This window comes from Centropristis striata, chromosome 21, assembly GCF_030273125.1.
Source record: "Centropristis striata isolate RG_2023a ecotype Rhode Island chromosome 21, C.striata_1.0, whole genome shotgun sequence".
NCBI lineage: Eukaryota > Metazoa > Chordata > Actinopteri > Perciformes > Serranidae > Centropristis > Centropristis striata.
The window spans coordinates 18,152,980-18,172,840 of NC_081537.1; the positions used below are offsets into that span (position 1 = coordinate 18,152,980).

The 19,861-nt window shown below is 37.9% G+C and overlaps 1 protein-coding gene across 1 annotated transcript in view; it reads left to right on the top strand.

Moving 5' to 3' along the window:
* The window catches only part of lhpp (phospholysine phosphohistidine inorganic pyrophosphate phosphatase), a 28,266-nt gene that overhangs the window by 2,527 nt on the left and 5,878 nt on the right, over window positions 1-19,861 (top strand). Inside the window, exons 4-6 of the mRNA XM_059325341.1 lie at window positions 54-117; window positions 207-299; window positions 3,358-3,449. Coding sequence (XP_059181324.1) covers window positions 54-117; window positions 207-299; window positions 3,358-3,449 — 249 coding nt within the window. The remainder of the gene's footprint in view (window positions 1-53; window positions 118-206; window positions 300-3,357; window positions 3,450-19,861) is intronic.

Consider the following 19,861-nt stretch of genomic DNA (forward strand, 5'->3'; position numbering starts at 1 on the left):
TGAACACAACTTGCAATATAAAATATCAAACAAAATATTTCCTCTCTTCACAGGAGGTACTATAAAGAGACTGATGGTCTGAAACTAGATGTCGGGGTGTTCATGAAGGCTCTGGAGGTACAGCGGGTGCATCATTTGTATTGATATATATTTATGAAGCACAGCAGCTCTTTACATGTAAATAAAGACTCATTATTTTCTTCCAGTATGCCAGTGATCTAAAGGCTGAAGTTGTTGGAAAGCCATCCCCAACATTCTTCCAGAGCGTTCTCAATGATATGGGGCTTCAACCACATGAGGTACGTAACAACAGAAGCTTCTACAACAATGTAAACTCCCACTTTTTGCTTTTATTGTTACCTTACTCTTTAGTGGCAAAAACATTCAGCACTCAGCATCTGCAATCATGCATTTAGATTGCATTGCAACTCAAAAATGTACTATTGAGCGGCCTTATTGGTAATCTTTGAATCTTTCCCCTCTTAAATTGTTATCAGTATCAAAAAACCCATATCTGCTGGTTGGTTCTACTCTGTACCACTAATAAATTACATGTTTCTGCAAACCATCATGACGGTAAAATCTCAAGCCTCATCATCATCATCATCATCATCATCATCATTATTATGATTTAATGTCTAAAGGATGATCAATTATTAATTCGTAGTTCTCATGTTAAACACAATTTCAATTAGAGCCTAAACGATATGGGATTTTTAAGACCGATACTGATTTTAGAGAGGGAAATTTAATCAGTTATCAATATGGTGGCCGATATACTATTTTTTTTTAGCTAGATAGAAAAAAGACCTTTTTATGTGCATTGTAGACCAATTTTTCACCACTCTGCAAATCTACCCAGAGAGCTACTTTCTCAAACATTAATATATCCTTAATAAAGGGTAAAATAAAAACCTAAATAAACATAATTACTGTTCAGTGTCAGTCAATTGCTGACTATTGAAAAACATATATATATATATTTTTAAAGAAAACACCATTTCTAAACCACGCCAAGCAACATTTCTGCATTATTATTAAAATTATTATAATTATTATTATTATAATTATTATTATTATTATTATGTATTTATTTGCATTTTTGTTTGTTTATTAATTTATTTCAGGGGGTGGGGTTAAAAGCAAAATAATAGTATAAATTATTTTTTTTTAAATAAGTATTTATTGATAATAGAGCTCATATACAAAATACATATATACAAAATGCAAAGTTATCAATACAGACCAAAACCAAAATAAAAACATCATACAAAGGGCACAAATAAATTCTATTAGTCTTATTTTTTTTTGTCCAAAATGTAATTTTTAGTTTCATTTTCAAATTAACATAATTACTGTTCAGTTTCAGTCAATTGCTGACTATTGAAAAAAAAGACAAAAAGATAACACCATTTCTAAAACATACCAATTAACATTTCTGCATTATATATTGCATTATTACCTCAGCACACCTCCTTGTGTGTAGCTTGATATATGGAGCCACCGGCAGCTGGAACAGGAAAACTCATGTTGGAACGTATCACAGAGCAGAACCAGGACGCTGCCAGTTCAGTTGTAAATCTTTTTTTTTTTTCTCAGCAGGTGTCTGAACATGTGTTTAATGTCTATCCCTGGTATCTGCTCATCTCACTGTATCCCCAGTATAAAGAATGTGCTCTACCTCCACAGTCTCTCTAAGCTTATCTATTTTTGGATCTGGCAGTTGGCACTCTCTAAGAAAGCTGGGTTCATCTCAGCCTAAGCCTCACTCTTTTCTCTGGATTTCTTGTCTCTGGCTGAGATACGGACATATCCACAGCTGCATCTGCTGCCCTTTGCAAAACCTTCTGTTACTCACACCGGCTTTCATGCAGAGTTGGTGGTTCGAAGGGGAAATTCCTTCTTCGTTTAGTCATTCAGCTGATATTCAAAATGAAACTGACCAATATCATTCCTTTCAAAAGGAATGGCCAAACTCTTGAGATTACATTCTCTAGTCAGAAGTTGTATTCCTGGCACAGAACAACCTGCTGGACCTCATTTAGAGGATTCAGTCTTTTGCAGTTTATTTCAGAAATCTCATTTTCACACTAATAGGCAATGGTGCAAACAACAAGCACCTGAGCAGCAGAGAGGACAGCTGAGATGTTTTAAAAAAGAAACATGAGGAGAAGGGAGAGCAGGCTGAAATGGATCCACCAAGTGCTGATGATGGTTGGGTAACAAGGAGGAGATAACTTCTGGTACTCTTGGCAATTTATCAGAATTTTGTCAGCAAACAAAAATGTGTTATCTATCTGTCAATTCATCGGTGAATGATCCAACATATCGCTTCTTTAATATACACTTTTTTTATTTTGACAATCTTCCTGTTTTGTTTTGAAAAGTAAACTGAGCACACAGATATCTTAGGAATGGTGTATGGTACGAATTGAATGATCATCACAGGCTCTTTAAGTTAACACATAAAAAAACATTTGCACATAAATGCTCAAATGTGGGACTTTATAGTGAACAGAAAGTCAATTTTTATCCTTTTGTATTAAAAAAGAATGTATTGTTTTTCATTTAAATATCTGGAAGAGCTCAGGAATAAAATGGTAAGAATCATATTTAAGTATTATTTTGTGAGTTGATATAAATTTAACAGTTTGTGTTAAAGGGGCATATGATATCTGTCTAATATTAGACTGTGAACAGGCAGATACAGTGGAAACTTCTCTTTGTGATCACGTCTGTGCAGGTCAAATTGATCACTATAAACTGATGATTCTTGTAGCCAAATATATTTTTATATCTTTATCCCTCATGCTCATCTTTTAACAGCAGTTGTATATCAATCAATCAATCAATCAATCAATCAATCAATCAATCAATCAATCAATCAATCAATCAAACACATTTTATTTATATAGCACCTTTCAAACCAATCCAGTGTAATTCAAAGTGCTGTACAGATTGAAAAAAAACCCAACAACAACTTGTTGAAAATGATATGGAGACTTATGCCTGCTGAGCAATAGAATATGAGTAGGTAAAGTTTTAATATATATATATATATATATATATATATATATATATATATATATAACATGGTTAAATCTGATAAAAGCCAATAATTAAAACAAGTATAAACCATCATAACATTTTGATTATAACATAATCAGACACCAATAATAAGACACTACATAAAAGTCAGATTAAAAAGAAGGTTTTTAGTTTTAGTGTATTAGTCATTCCTATTCAACTCTACCACTCTCTTTCCATTCTTTTTGTGTAACACAGCAGCACAAGGACAGCTAAATAAAACTTGTACTTCTTATAACGTCTCTTCCTCCTCTCCCTCCTCTCCTGCAGGCACTAATGATTGGGGACGATCTGGTGAATGATGTAGGTGGGGCCCAAAACTGTGGAATGAAAGGTGTACAAGTCAGGACAGGCAAATACAGGTCAGTGATGTCCTGAATACACAACACTCTCAAAGTCAACTCTACTTTCCCTGAACACAAACCTGAACTCTGGGCAGCGGGTGCCTCAGTATCAGCCTGTTCTCTGGCTTCATCTGTCAGATAAAAATAAACAGATTGAATAGATAATATAGTACGATACTGCATAGCCATATCTTAAATCTCTATATTTTTAGAAATGAGAAGAAATGCATTTTAATTATTCCACATTTTCTATTTTGAAGCCAGTGTAACATGGTAAATCAGAATAAAAATCTATTTAACTATTTGCCAGCAGAGGGCGCCCTCACACCATGTTGTGAATCCCAGTTTCCTCCATAACACACAGGCTTCCTGCAAGCCAACCTCCTCATTCTTCAGCCTTCCAGATTTGTTTATTTGATTAAGAATCTGCCCGAAATAGCTTTATTCTCTCCACATGTTGAATGCTACTCGCCCACAAGGTCATCGTCACCGAAGGATTTATGATCCCAAATCTGGAGATTACTGGGGCGTCTCTCTTATGGTGTAATTACAGAAACATATGGTTGATTATTTTGGAGGATGTATGTGGTACTCCTGGTTAAAAGAAAAGAGAAAAGTGACTGGGAGTAGGAGTTATGGAACTACACATTATATCACATATGCTGTATATTATAGTGTTTGTTCAAAGGCATACTGTAACTGGTGTTTTTACTGTTTTCTCTGTATGTTAGCTCAAGGTTTTATATGTGTGCTTAGGGGAATATTTATGGAAATAGAAGGGGAATCCTGAGTATTTTCAGTGCTACACTTGAAGGGCTTGGCCTGAATGCCAATTTTACACTTTTTTTCAAACACAGTACCCGAATGCTGTGAAGCAGTGGTGGAACAAGTATTTAGATCAAATCAATACATTTCTCCAAAGCTTCCAGCCCAGCCTATAGAACAATGAATTCAGAAAATGTGAGGTATTCTGGTATTTAGCTTATTTACAGTGATGTTTACTCCTCAGTTAAGAATCTATGTATTTCCCATGTTTTTTAGGAGTCTGTTGACACTGATGCATAAAAATAGCATGAATTTAGTAAGTGAAAATATCAAACAATGATGAGCAAACTAGGCATAAGACCATTATACACCCACAGTGCCTGCTTAGAAAAAGTCTGGCCCTTGGACAAATGTAGTTGATGACCCCTGATTTGGATCCTTAACTTCAGTAAAATGTCTATACAACTGCATAAAAACACTTGGGGTGAGCTGAGTACTGGGATAAAATTAGTATCCTGTACAGATAATTTACTTTTTATGCCGTTGAGTCTCATCCATGTAAAATGTGTCATTAGGTGTCGTGTCCTTTAAGTAGTTCTGACTCTCTTGATCAAAAACGTTGATCTGAAGCTCACTTCTGAGTCTGTTCTGTAAATAGGTTTCTAATAAATAATGAATATAAAGGGGGGCCCTGTAGCTCACCTGGTAGAGGGTGTGCTGTGTTCAAAGATGAGTCATCCTCTCTCTCTCTCTCTCATCCTCTGTCTCTCTCTCTAAATAATCCCCCCAAAATATACATAAAAATAAGTCATTTATTATAGTAACTGCTGATCAACCCATTTTCATTTTAGACTTAAAAATATCAACTTCCAGTTAAGTTCCACCTACTTCCTGTTTCGAATAGAATAGAATATATTTAATTTCATTGTACATGTAAAACGAAACTTGGTTAGTCAGAGCAAATGTCATCATAAAGAGACGGTAGTAATAAATATAAAAGAGCTTATAATATAACATATCAAATATATATATATATATATATATATATAAGAGAAGAAGATTCTAAAAAAAAATAAAAATAAAAAATAAAAACAGAACACATCACACCACACCCATTTACATTATGGATACAGAAAATTAAATGATTTTATTACTTGCCCTGCCCTTTAAAAATACTTTATGACAGCTAAATCTCAAGCATTGAAAATCTTACAATTAAGTATAAAAGTTGGTCCTGTTGGTGTTATTTTTAAACTTCTGCTCTGCTACTCGCTGGTACACTGTACTGCTTTGTAACATATGATACAATGATAAACTGCAATGCATGATATTATCTGATTCTATCATCTGTGATAATACATGTAGAAAACTCAACAACTAGTAGCCTCAGCTGTCAGATACATGTAGTGGGATAAGATTAAATGTAGTGCACATACTTCAAAATGTAATGTTACATCATGGAACAGAACAGTACTTGAAAGAACAGAACAAAATAAAAGCACTTTGTTACTTTCCTCCCCTGCTCTTCCTTAATATTGTTACCATTTTGTTTTTAGATATAAACCACAGATTATCATGGGCAGATATGAGGCAATGTGCCCCTGGGCAAAGACTTGTTTCACCAGTCACCAACATGTTTCCTGCAAGCCTGATTCCAATAACTTAGTTGACATAGTCTTAGACAAATTTTGAAAAAAATACAATAATTTGCCAATCCTTTTGACCTATATCCAATAAAAAACTGTACAAAGACGATATATTTAATGTTCAAACGGATCATTTCTGAATTGGATGCACATGTTTTGCGTTTTTTTGTTTTTTTTCCCCTTTTTTATTATATTTAGTGTCTCTTTCCAGTTGCTTTTTGTTTCTTTGTACTTTATAAAACATTTTTAGCTTCAGGGTCAATTTTCTTCACCTTCTCCTGGGTTTGTGCATCTTTGAGGTACATGTTGCAGGTGAAGGCCCGTGGGGCCCCTGGGCTTGTGCCCCTGGGGCCCGTTCAGTAAATCCATCTATGCCAAGTCTTAAGAGCACCATGCTTGCTTGATGAACCTGCTCCGCTGCTGTGTACTGGCGTGCATGTCTGGGGGTCATGTGACCCAGAGAACGTTGAGTAATCTGCTTGAGCATCAGTCAGCACTAATCCTGCACTAAGAGCACAGTCACTCACTGTAAAACCACTCCTCTGTCTGTGCAGAGATATTTTTGCGTGTATGACGACAATATGTGGGTTTCATGTGCTTTTTGTGTACGTCGCTGATGACATGTACGTGCATGCGTATGTAACCTGCAAATCTGTGTCGGTATGTGAGTTCAGAAGCAGATAATATCCCGTGCAGGAGAGTGAACTGTGCAGAATACATGCAGTTTATGTGACTCTGCAATCTTCTTTGCAGCTCAGTTCAGCTCCAGTGTGCTGACACTCTGAACAGTGTCTGATATACTCAACTAAACACCGGATAAAACAGATTATATTATATCACTGCTCACCCAGTGTGGGATTTTTTTTCAGTTTTGGAGGCAAGAGCAACTGGTTGAAATAAGTGGGCTGTTTTCCCGCTGAGTAACATATGTGGAATCAGTTTCGAGTTACATGACGTGTTGCGTTTCAGCTGTGGTGCTGGAGATTTATGGACTGATTGGTGAATGCACTTTATGTGGTGAAACACATGCATACGCTGGCATACAGAGAGTTATTAGATAAGTGGTTAAAATGAGTTTTCAGAGCAGCACAGTAAAATGACACTGTAGTGTTTATAAAGACCAGAGTTAATTTTTTTCCAGGGCTGGATTCAAGGTGTTGAAATTACATTGTCACTTTTTATCAGTTTATGTGCAAGTTCTAACATTAGACACAGATTTTTGCCTCAGGAATTAGTGTTAAAGTTATATCATTAGTTGTCACTTTTTACCAGTTTATGTGCAAGTTTTAACAGAAGACAGTGCATTTTTGCCTCAGGAACTAAAATGTATGCATCAAATTAAAATTTATGGCTCCAAAGTGAGCTGTGATTTACTTTATTTAACACAGACACCTCGTAATATCTCAGATCCTTCACCAGACGTATTAGACTACACTGTATACATTCCCTGAGAACGAGAAGAGAAGCAGTGACAGTAACAGTGTTTCCGTATGGCCGTGAGCGAGGAGGAGACGTGAGATTTAACGTTATTTAGCCAAACAGGCCCAGTGAACCCAGGCTTGCTGGGAGCAGCTATAAACCCTCAGTCAGATCTGTGAAAACACAGCTGTTTCCAAGTCAACCAGATGCTGCGCAGGCCTCCAGTTCCCATCAGGCCGTGGAAAAAAAAAGACTGCTTCAAATACCCCAGGCCTGGTGACAAGACAGGAAGGGAAAAAGATACAAATCACAGACAAATCTAATCATATCGGCTTATTTTGAAAAGCTTTTGACTTGACATGCTGTTACTCAGCAAGAAGTGCATAAATTCGTTGAGCCCATATTATATCTGTCAGATGCTGTAAGCTTTGTTGCATGCTTTCACTCTCTGCTTTCTTATTGCTTTTATTCAAATAGATGATTTGAGGTACTTCATCCAGTCAGTTGGTGCATAATCTGTCCTTATCTCTGCATAATATGTCTTAATTCTGTTAGAGAAGGCAAAAATATCTAAATTTTTATTATGCCTATGCATGTTATCCTAAGGTTCCACATGTAACTGCTCACTGTACTTGTCCATATGATGCACAGTGCATGCATGTGCTTGTTATCTTCCTGCGATGGCTCCTGTAGATAAAATTCAACAGCCGAGGCCCAGTGGAGTGCCCACCAGTGATGTATGTCGAGACTATAGGCGTAATATAGGGGTAATAGTTGTAATAGGGGAGTGTTCTGCTTCAACTTTTCCTTGTTCTTAAATAATGAGCCAAAGTTAGAGCACCTCCCTCAGGGGAGCCAGAGAACTCTTTGCTCTTTAATGTAGAACAGGTTTGCAAAAAGGGGCCTACACCAAAAAGTGGTTGGAAATTGGGAGTATGGAGATCTGACTGCTGATGTTGATCAGCATGGGAACAATCTGCCAGCACTGAGCTCAGCCTTTCAGCTCTTTAGTTATGTGTTCAGTGGTAGTCACAATGTTATAGTTACGGATCAAATCTCAGCACTTAAACACAGAGTTATGCCCAGAGCACAGAGTTTCTAATATGTCACATATCAAGAAATGCTTGTTATATGCTAATGCATATGAGAATTTGGGATCATTTTGTTAAAAGTGAAAGGTTTCTGAAGCAAAAATGTGACTATAAAATAGACATAGTTGACATAGTAACGTGACCAATTGGTTTTTGGACTATGTTTTTGAAGCCTCCAGTTTGGCATTTAAGCTGTCACCATCTTGTTTTTTTGGAGCCAGAACTGACCATATTTGGACGAGAGTGCTTGCTAGCAATCTTGGTTAGCAAGGTGTATCCATAATACAAAATAGTCCTTAGAGTGTCTTTTAGTACAACCTATTGCTAAATTAGACATTTTTAGGCTACCAAAATTCAAATTAGCTAAAAGTTAATGGCTATATAAATGTATACAGTGCAGTGCACAGTGGAAGTGACTTGAAAATCAAAAGGTGGCCACGCTCTAAAGCCAGATATATTGTCTATTTTTGTCTAAATGGGAGCATAATTTACAAAAATGAACATTGTGCAGTGTGGAAGAAGACTAGCAATTGAGACCATAAACTCATTAGGAACATTTTCATAGTAGGGCCATTTTCCTATTGAATTCTATACAATCTGACTTATTTTTGCAACTATTGGTCATTAGAAAGAATGCAGGTTTTAGGCATTCTGCATTGGCTTCACCTTTTTGCCTCATGAAGTTGATATGTTGAAATTGTTAGCAACACTTGCATTACACAGCTAACAACAACTATACTTCTGCATCTTAACGTTTAAACTGTTACGATAGTGGAAGAGAAGTCTTTTCTCTGTCCTGTGGCTCAACTTTCGAATAGTCATCTCCTGCGGTCTTAGACCTCCACTGGTTCTGTGTTCTTGTTTTTGTTCTCGTATCTTCGAGGAACTGCATCGGCACAGAACCGGGTAGCTTTGAAGTTTCATAAAAGCAGGTTCATGTGCTGTTCCCCCACCAGAGTAATTGCCACTGTTGGACGTTTTTCTTTTTGGTCTTTGTGTGCTGTCTGTTTCTCCGTGTATCTGTGATAATCAAAGAAGTTTGATTCCAGACTTTTGATATAAACTCTCAGCATTGGCATCAGTAAATTGCCGAGGAGAAAACAGTGCAGTGATGTGTCAGATACCAACACAGTATTGATATGGAGTTTGAACGAGAGCCAGTGAGTTGGAAGAAGCCCTTACTGGATTCCCGTTGGAATCTGGCAGAGCATGCACAGCAAACATTTTCACACAGCAGCAACCATCTTCAAAATGGTTTACATTGTAAACCTCTCCCTGTGGCCAACGCTTCACTGTTAATGTGAGTGTTGGGAAACTGTTTTCCAAGCAGGCCGAGCCAGATTAAACGTCTCCAGAGAGAACTGGTCCCTCATGGTGCAAACTATGAACCGCTTCACCGAAACCGCACCCTGGTTCATGGCCTTTCTGTCTGCAGCCGTCACTGAGGGACACAACAGGAAGCGAGCATTGTGGGGGGGTTAGTCGTCGTGTGACTACCATCCAGATTAGTTTTCATTTCACTTTTTTTTTCTATGCTGTGAGTAGGTTGCATTTATATTTGCTGAAATGTCTTTTAAAGAACATGCCAACATGCTACGGTTAGTTTAGTGCTGCTTTCATGCCGTGTTATTCCAACTTGGGAATGCATCACTGCAAATCAAACAGTTGCTCTTTGTAATTAGCTGAATCGGTTGCATAAATATTTGGATTTTCTGCAAATGACACTGCCAGAAATGGTTTATTTGCAGCCGTTTCACCACTGGTATGTTGACATTTAATCCCTCTAACTAGGCCATATTGAAGCTATGGAGGCCATATAAAAACTTTTTTCACCAACTTTTGTTGTTGATTACACAAATTGACAGTGTTAAAGCCTGTGAGTGACAGTGTCATCTTATAGCCGTGCAGTTTCTTTAACTTCCCTGGCCAGGCCAATATTGGCCAATAACATCTGGCCGATATACCAGCCAGGCTCTGCTTATAGTTTTAAGCATCATAATAACTTTTTGGGTTGATCACTCGCTCACATTGTTTTTGCAAGTCTATGTCCATAATGAAATATAAATGTACTTATTGTGCATTATAGCAAAAGACAACCCGACCCTAATCCTATAATCACATCATAATGCATTATAACATTGGTTTTAATCACGCTAACCCAAATAGCTCTTTCAGAGTATTGAACATCACAGTTCAGTAGTTATGGAGATATGCACATGACCAAAACATATGAACATGTGTTTTTTTAGTGGGATTTTTGAGACTGAGACTGACACTAAACTATTAGAAAAAAGAAGCGATACGGAGGCCGATATAGTAATTTTTTGAGCTGAACTGAAAATAGACCTCTCTTATGTGGATTTTGCACCCATTTTTTCCCCCACAGAGCTACTTTCTAAAACATAAAACTTAATTAAATATACATACAGAAATGTGTAAAGCTGTCATCAAAGCAAGAAGTGGCTACTGTGAAGAATCTAAACTATAAAACATATTCTGGTTTGTTTAACACTTTTTTTTACTACATAATTCTGTCTGTGTTCTTTGATAGTATGTTTTCAGTATTAATCTACAATGTTAAGGAAAAAAAAACATTGAATAAGAAGGTGTATCCAAATGTTTGAATGGTAGTGTATATATAATATATACATTTTGCAAACAGTGTATTACATTGTCTATTGTTAGTCAATTCTATAAATGATAACTAAAAAAAGAATCAAATAAAGAATAAATAGGAATAAAGAGCTGGATAAACAGCACTACTGTTCAGTGTCAGTCAGTTGCTGACTATTTTAAAAAACAGTTTTAAAAATCATGCCAAACAGCATTTTCTGCATTATACTGTATATTGTGTAAAAAAAAAAAAAAAACACATAACGGAACATATCAGCCAATATCAGCCGATAATATCTGTCAACCAATATATCTGTCGGGCTCTACAACTTTACATTGAGATTAAGAAATCCTCTTCCCAGAGGGCCTTTACAGAAATCAGAGAAGTTGAAGCTACGGTTTGGATTTGATTGTAAATACTTGAAATTATAAATTTCTGACTGAAATTATAGCCAAGAGGCTGATTTGGAAAAGTTTTCCCACGCTGGTCGTTGGGCAATAAAATGTGAATGTTAGCCATCAAATGTCAGCATGATCATGTTAGCATTCAACTCAAAACAGCTGCCAACAAACAGCTCAGACTGATGAAAGGTGAGTGAAGCCTGACGCTGTAAAGCCGACTCTAAACATGACGACGTGATAACAACCCCTCATTCTGTGTTATAACGGCTCTCAACTGTGTAACATACAGTGTTGACTACAGTGGTTAGCACACACCTTATCAGTGGAGCTGTTGTACTCATGCAAAAACCCACACGTCCGCACACACACAGTATTGTAACATCAGATAGAACACACAGTTCTCACCAGATGGTCTGTATGCAAATATTCATAGCTATCACCCTAACTGCTGCTCCTATAATCATAGTCATCAGAACCAGCAGCTCTGAGGCGGATGTGGACTGATTGTCAAAAGGATGTGGATTGTTGCCCTGATGAAGTCCTCTAACGTGACCTGTAGTCTTCTTTATAGATCTCAGCAGTGGTATTGGATGGTAAAGTTCATATATGTTTGAGACGAGGCACTTAGCATCTTATGACAGACTTCCTGGCACCGATAAACTTTTAAATTGGCCCTCTTGTCCAGAGTAATCAATCCCAAGTGTCCTCCCCAAACTGACTGAGTGAGTGACACATCACTTGTGATTAGTGGGGATATCCCGAGCAGATTTCCACTGGTCCCCGTAATGAAGTCGTGCAAATAAAGCCATTATCAGTGCAGCGAAAAGAAGGAAGGACTGCTCATTAAGAGAGCAAATGGCCCATCAGCCTGAGCAAACAGATTATAAGAGTGAGTTATAGCTCCCACTGTGGAAAGATCTATGTTATCAGCTTAATATAATATAGTGGTCAGAGTTTATGTAATAAATGTTTAATTGATACTCAATATTGTGTCATAATGGGTTTAATTGTATTCTCAAGTTTGTACTAAATTTGACTTAAATGCCTGGGTTTAAATGTCTTTCTAGTAAGATATATGGGACATGGTTCCTTTAACTGGACAAAACTTAAATTATTATATAGCATTCTAGTATAGTTTTGACATTAAACTGCTCATAGCAAGGTCTGTGGATTACTGGTAAGTGTGTGATTTGTTGTTGACTTTTTCAAATGTAATGTTTTGCACCATCAGGTGATCAGTTAATGTGATATTGACTCAAAAGTTTAGGGTTACCCAGAAAATGTCTGTTTTCCAGAAAGAAAGAAAAAATGTATTCATGAAATGAGTTACAAAATGCATCGAAAATATACTAAAGACATTGACAAGGGCATAAATAATAATCTTAAACTGTACAAATGTACAAACTTTACCTCTAGATACTCAACTAGCCTGAGGAAGGATCATTTTATTGCTTCTCAAATCAGCACAAAACAGTTTTCAGCTGTGCTAACATAATGCTCAGGTGTTTTAATGATCAATGAGCCTTTCAACACTATAAACGTAGATTAACACAATGTGCCACTGGAACACAGGAGTGGTGGTTGCTGACAATATATATTAGATATAATATTTCTTGAGAAAATCAGCCATTTCCAGATTTAGTCATGTACCACATTAACAATGTGTAGACTGTATGTCTGATCAATTTAATGTTATTTTTAAAAAAATATATATAAAAAAGAGTTGTCTAACATGTCTAAGTGACCCCAAACTTTTGAGCTGTACTGTATCTGGTAAATAAACTGCATTTCAAACTTTTAATGCAAGCTTTTGAAATTGATTTATTCCTGGCACAAAGTCTGTTTTTTGTTCTTCTAGTCCAGTTTCTGCTTTTTCAGTCTAAGCTTTATTATCTTATTTACCTTAACACCATTTGAAACATGTAATACAGGTGTTTTTATTGTTCTGTGTACACAGGGCGCTCTTGCAAGAGAGAGTTAACAATTCTCCACCCTGAATAAATATACAGATCGGGTGATTGATGGGTGAAAGGGTTCATGGAAAAGTGTGAACATTTCACCGTGTGTCGACAGAAAGGCGACGCTCTCCCCCTCTGACATAAACAGCCTATCACATCTCCGTTCTTGTGAATCAAACAGACACTAGACCGAACACAGTGCAGCAGTGTTAGGTTTATGGACGGGCTTTGTCCTCTGCAGATCTGTGACACTGAACCTTGGCAGGGTGACTGAGCATGGCTGCGGTTGCAGCTTAATCTCCTTTATAAACTGAGCACTGCCCCTGGGATGGCTCTCAGGTACATACTGTATTTCAGCCTAGCTTATCTTTCAGTCATCCACTGGTGTCCTATGGCCTCCATGGCTATGATAATGTACATGGTTTCAAGTGTGGTCCTGTCTGTCAGTCAGGGAGTGACCGACTGTAGTGACTTACCATATTTCAAGGCCGTGTTTGTGCATCACCCACATGATTATGACATCTCTTTTCACCCGTGATAAAGCCTTTAATTCTCTTTTGGAGCACAGTTTAATAGAACTGGATTTAATGTGCGATCTTGTCTGAGCAGGTTATGCTTGAGTTGCACTTTCTCTCTGTACTTTCGTGCTGTCTTGACCTTTATGAAAAATTTCTCTCTATAGACGAGCATGCAGGCAGGCAGGCATTTTCTAGTGTCTAGCACCACAGCACAGTCCCACACCCTGTCCTGTTAACCACTGTTAGCACATTAGTTTTGTCTGTGTGGGAAGGAAGTGAAGTTATCTCATTTCGCTCTTCTCCGCTGAGGGTGTGGGCTGTAAGCTGAAAAGCTTGTCAACTCAACAGCTACAGCATTTCTGAACGTGTCACTGAGGTCAGTTTGCCTCTGCTCCACCACAGAGACCCTTTACTCTAATCCAGGGAATCATATTATGTGCAGAATATAGCCTTTGAACTGAAGCAGAGTCCGCAGGGGCCCTCTTTTGTGTCCAGGTCCCCCCGGATCATCAGAGGAACTAAAATAGAGCATTGTGACCTGTTTGTTCTGTGGCAAAGAGGCAGTTTGAGTCAACAGTGTTTGGTTTGCCGCTGTTCCCAAGGTAAAACACTGTCTGTCTAAAGCAACAGAGACAGTATATACAATGCATGATCATGTATGTATATAGTGCAGTCTGCTAATCTCTGACCTCACTGTACTCCACATCTCCTTTGACCATCATCAGCAGGGACTTTTGTCAGGATATTTGCATGGAAAAATAGGAAAATACGTGTTGCATAAGGTTTCTGTTTCCACTGCTGGATTTCCCTCCTTTTTAACAGATAACACATGAAAGCTGGAGTTTTTTTAGTTGGATCTCCTTACTGGCTGCATTCTCCAACCTTAATTATTCTTGTCCAGGGTGAATGGTGGGTTGTTATTTTACATACTTTCTGCAGTGCTTTAGCAATTTCTTATTTTAACAATGAATAGACAGCAAGTGCATATGCATAATGTTTCATAAAGAAACCATAAACACATAAACTGGATTACATCAGTTTTTTGCTCAATGACAGCATTTAGCACAATTCTATACAGTCCCGTTAATTAATTTACAGTCTAATCTATGTTTTCATCCCATTCTCATGGATGGGAATCGGCAGCTTTAGGAGGAATGTAAACACAATCAATATTCCAGTGAAAACAAGAGTATCTAACCATCACTGCCTGTAGATTTTCTTGCTTTAGCAGCTGTATTCAAGTTGGATTCACAACAGACGCAATGGATTCCAACTGTGAACAGCCAAGGCTCATGGCAAGACTGTCCAAAATGTGCATAGAAAGTTCACAAACCAGTACTGCAGCATAATCTACTTCTCCACTGTCCAGATGTAGATGCATTCAGCAACATACTGCTAGTACCGTCACGTATAAAGCCATATTTAGCAACTTGGTTTGTTGCCAGCATGGTTTGCAGTAAAGTTGTATTCTTAGCAAGCATAGTTGCATGCAGAGACAAAATGGTGGATAGTATTAGCAATGGAAAGTTCTGATTTGACAAGATTTTGGCAAAAGTTTGCATATTGGATTTATATTAAATTGTGACACCTGTCACCTGTTCGTTTGTGGACTATTTTCTAATCCTAACCTTTTTTCCTACAACTAGACAAGACACTTTAGGTGTCACCAAAATATTCCAATGAACTTTAACGACTTGAAAACCGACTATCAAAGGGTCGAAGAAGAAAATATACAAAGCACTAGTCAATCACAACTTTTTTACTTTAAATGGGACCATAATTTACATATTGAACATCATGCTTTATTGAGAAGGGCTTTAAACTAGTTATCAAGGCCATAAACCCAGTAGAAAAATCTTTACTGAGTTAAGAAATCTATTGAGAAGTAGGATCATGTCTGATATACTTCTATACAGTCTGATTTTTTTTTTTACAGCGAGTGGTGTCGCCCCCTGCTGGCCATTAGAAAAAAAAACAAGACATTTCTGCATTGGCTTCACTTTTCACCCAGAAGTTGCCTCTTGAATAGACCTAGCATACAGATGTCCATTAAAACTTGTCGAGCCACTACTTGTACACTGTCCCTGTTTATGCTCGGTATATTCCAAACACTTATACCAAAAATATTGCTAAACACAAATGAATTTTACTGTAGTACTGCTTTGAACTATTACAAATTTAGCCATTTTATATATCATGAGCATGGTTAACCTTCAGCATTTAATGCAAACAATAAATATATGCAAAAATTATGGGCAAAACATGAGTATTTGGAATATACAGCTGATATCCATTGTTACTCTTATGAACCCAGGTTGATCAAGACTGCTGCCACTTGAAATAGAGCAAGCTATTACACCTTTGACCTTTATTTTGATACCCAAGACGTAGGTTTTCAGGGGAGTACTTCTTCACCTTGTCTTTTATTGTAACTGATAAGACGTCATTTTTGGGTGCCATTGTCACCAGATCCCTGAGCAAAATCTGAGCAAAGTAACAGTAAAAAAAGTAAAGTTAGACTCATCCCCAGCTAAATCTACAACATGGTGTTGTCTTTCATTCAAGCTGTGTTTTGAACCCTCTGTTTGGGTCAGATAGATGCGAGATCAGAACAAAACAGGGCACCACAGATTGAGTACAGATTTGAGATGGATGTGGCAGTAGCTGCACAAAGAGGTTAAAGAGCTTGATGAGCCTCCAGTGGGTGCCTGAGCCCAGCCTACCATCCCTCACCACCCCGGGGTGACAGCTTCCCCTGCCTGCAGGCTCCTCTAAAGCCTGCCGTGCGTTATAAGTCAATGAGATATTAATAATTAACCGGGGCTTTTTTTGCAGTGAGACCAGACTCCCACGGCGAGACAAAGGAGCCGGTCGGGCCTTGGCCACTGAGCCTCTCGACGGTACTTTTCCACCCGTGAGAGAGAGAAAGAGAAAGAAAGAAAAAGAGTGAGAGTGGGAGAGAATCGGAGAGCTAAAGCCCACAGATGGCAGGCTGAAACATAGCACTGCCTCTTAAATACATGAACACAGGCCCTTAGTCGTTTCAATGGGGATCCAATCCCTCTTGCAATTACCAATAGACAAGCTGCTTGGCTGGGGGGACTTGGGCCATTGCCTGGTTTCTGCTGCAGCCATTTTTTCTCCTAATGGTTTGTGTGTGTGTGTGTGTGTGTGTGTGTGTGTGTGTGTGTGTGTGTGTGTGTATGTGTGGTTGCACATGTGTTTGCATTTTTCTGTACCAGAAGCAGGTGACTCAGCAGTCCCCATACTGCAAGCAAAACACTCAGAGAGATAGAGAGACACAAACCAAGGCTCAGCAAGTCATCAGCAGCACTGCTAATAATAACAGCACGCTGATGAAAGAGTGTGGTTAGATGTGGGTCACATGAAGCTCCGCATATTGAGCACTGTGCTGACAGGACAGCTGTGAAACGGTGAAGGGAGTTTACTTTTTTAAGAATCTGGTCAAATAAACAAATATTCTTATCAAGTGAAACTGTTTTGAAACTGTTTTGAAACTGACTTTTTAATTGTGAAATAGTAACTTCTACTTTTTTGTTTAAGGATCTTAAAAAACAAAAAAAAGATTAAGCAATGTATTTCTATAGTATTATTAATAATGATAGTAGGATAGTGAGAAATTTAATTTTGATTCCTTTGTGTGTCTGGTACATGTGAAGAATTGACATTTGACTTTAAAAAAATTATCAAATCAATGCAGCAGATCTAGACATTTTTATTCCATGTGTTCTACTTCTTTGTCTGACACCTCCATTATTATTATTATTATTATTATTATTATTATTGTTATTGTTATTATTATTATTTTTATTATTACATTATTCATTGTTATTTTAGTAGCAGCTAGGAGAGAGATACTGAGCAGGCTATGGAAATCTGTTAATTAATCTGCCATTTTTTCATAACATTTTTAAGAAAAAACTGTTTTAAAAGCCATATTTAAGGTATTTTTCCCCCACCAGCTTAGTCTCCATTCATTCCTTACAATATAAAAGTTAATCAGCAGACACTTTAAACTTTAGTTTCGTTCAGTTCAGTTATCCATTCCAGTAAACACCAAATATAAGGGTGTTAATAGTGTATATTAAGCTCCTTCCAATGAGTGTTAGATAATAGATAATGCCTTTATGAGTACTTAAAGATGCCTATTAACATTATGTGTTATTAAGGCTATGCAGGTATGACCTTGTGGAGGTCTGCGTTCTCTAAGTGCCCTTCTATGTGCCTGAACATCCAAAAAGACTATGGGGATCTATTTGACAAAAAAGATTGGGAACCAATGATTTGGTACTTGACTATGGCAGCTCGAATGCTTCAGAAAAAACACAGCATTTAAAGCCGTGATCTATTTTGTACACAAGATTAGTCGTACAGGAGATTAAACCTGCAGAAATACTAGAATAGTGTGATTACTATCTTGGAGAGACAGAAAGTAAAGGGTTTATGGTTTACGTCCTGTTTGTTTATCTCCAGATGTGTTTGTGGTTGAGCAGGACAGAAAGTTTCCAGTGGGTGGTTTTGACAATTCAGGATTCTCTCTGTGTCTCTCACAAACACCACAAGTGCTCACATGAGGTTTTTTCAGAGAGCAACAGGATGGAAAAAAATCAAGTGTCTCTTCGTGCTGCAAACAGGGAATCCCCTTTGTGTCCTGCATGATTGGAAAGAACCGTTGATCTGCGCAAAGTGTGAAAAAGCATACCGCAGCTGTTTGCTGGTCATGACTCAACATTATACAGCCTCTGCTACAGTAAAGCCATAACGGCTGCTGCACGGCCGCAAACCCAGCAGAGGATGTGAAGGCTCCAGCGTAGCATCTGTCACTTCTGTTGCCATAACATGCCCGTAACATGGTGGTTTCCCCTAGTTCAGTTGGGCTGTTTTTCATAAGACGCTGCAGCTGTATTATTTCAAGGGAGTTATCTTGTTTCTTGTCGCTGTTCTGTAAATATCAGGTAGAAAGGAAAAGCTGATGATGAAACCAGGCTGGAACATCTCAAAACTGGCCGGAGTGGAGTCATCTTGTTTTTCTCATTCACTCCTTATGCGCCATCAATATCTCCCTTGACCTTTTGTTTATAAAAAGAGCCAGACAGTCAAAGCTGTGATCACATTCTCACCCCCGAGGCCAAGACTCCTGCAACGCCACCGAGCAGCAGTAAACGCATGCAGTTCCACACACTCTCTTCCCCCTCAGAGTGAGAGTAAGGGGGGGGGCTTTGTCTCGTGTTAGTATCTTATGTCACCCACAAGGCTTGGCTGAACATAAAGGCTATAGTTATCGTCAGGTCGTGTTCTCCTTCGGGTTATGGCTATGTAGTCCCGCTTTAGTGTGAGAAAAGCCAGTGTTTTGGATGATGATGCCTCACTAGTGTGGTATGAAAAACGCACTTCTTCACAATGAACCAGCTTGAGTGTTTTTCCGTTTCTCGCTGGCAGGCTGACTCTTTTCCTCTCGCCGTTGTCATAGCTTTCATAAATGCGACTCCTCGCTGCAAAGCCAGGTGACGGAACACATTACTAAATAGTTAGGGTGTTACCGCTAGTATTTATTTAGGGCAGAGGATTTTACAGCAGGAAATAACACCATAAAACTGAAGTTGTTGGCCTCATTAAGTTGCATGTCCATTTGGATTTTTCTGTGTCATATCCCTGTTGGTTATCTTCCACTTATTATCCCTGTTCATCTTTTGATACAGTGTGTCTGTATTATGGATTCTGAATGACTTTCAGTAGTTTCCTTTTACAAATGAAATACTTTTTTTCACTGTAGCCCTTAATCACCAACTTGACCTAAAGGTTTAAGAGCCTTAAACCTGCATTATTTCTCATAGCCAGCAGGGGGTGACTCAACTGGCTGCAGTAAGAGGTCAGATCAATACTTGTTTTTTATTGTAGCCCTTAATAGGGCACTTATTGAAATACTTGGAAATTGAAAACTGGAACCCTAGCTTGTTATTGGAGGATATTATAAAACTTTTACTTTTGTGACTTAAA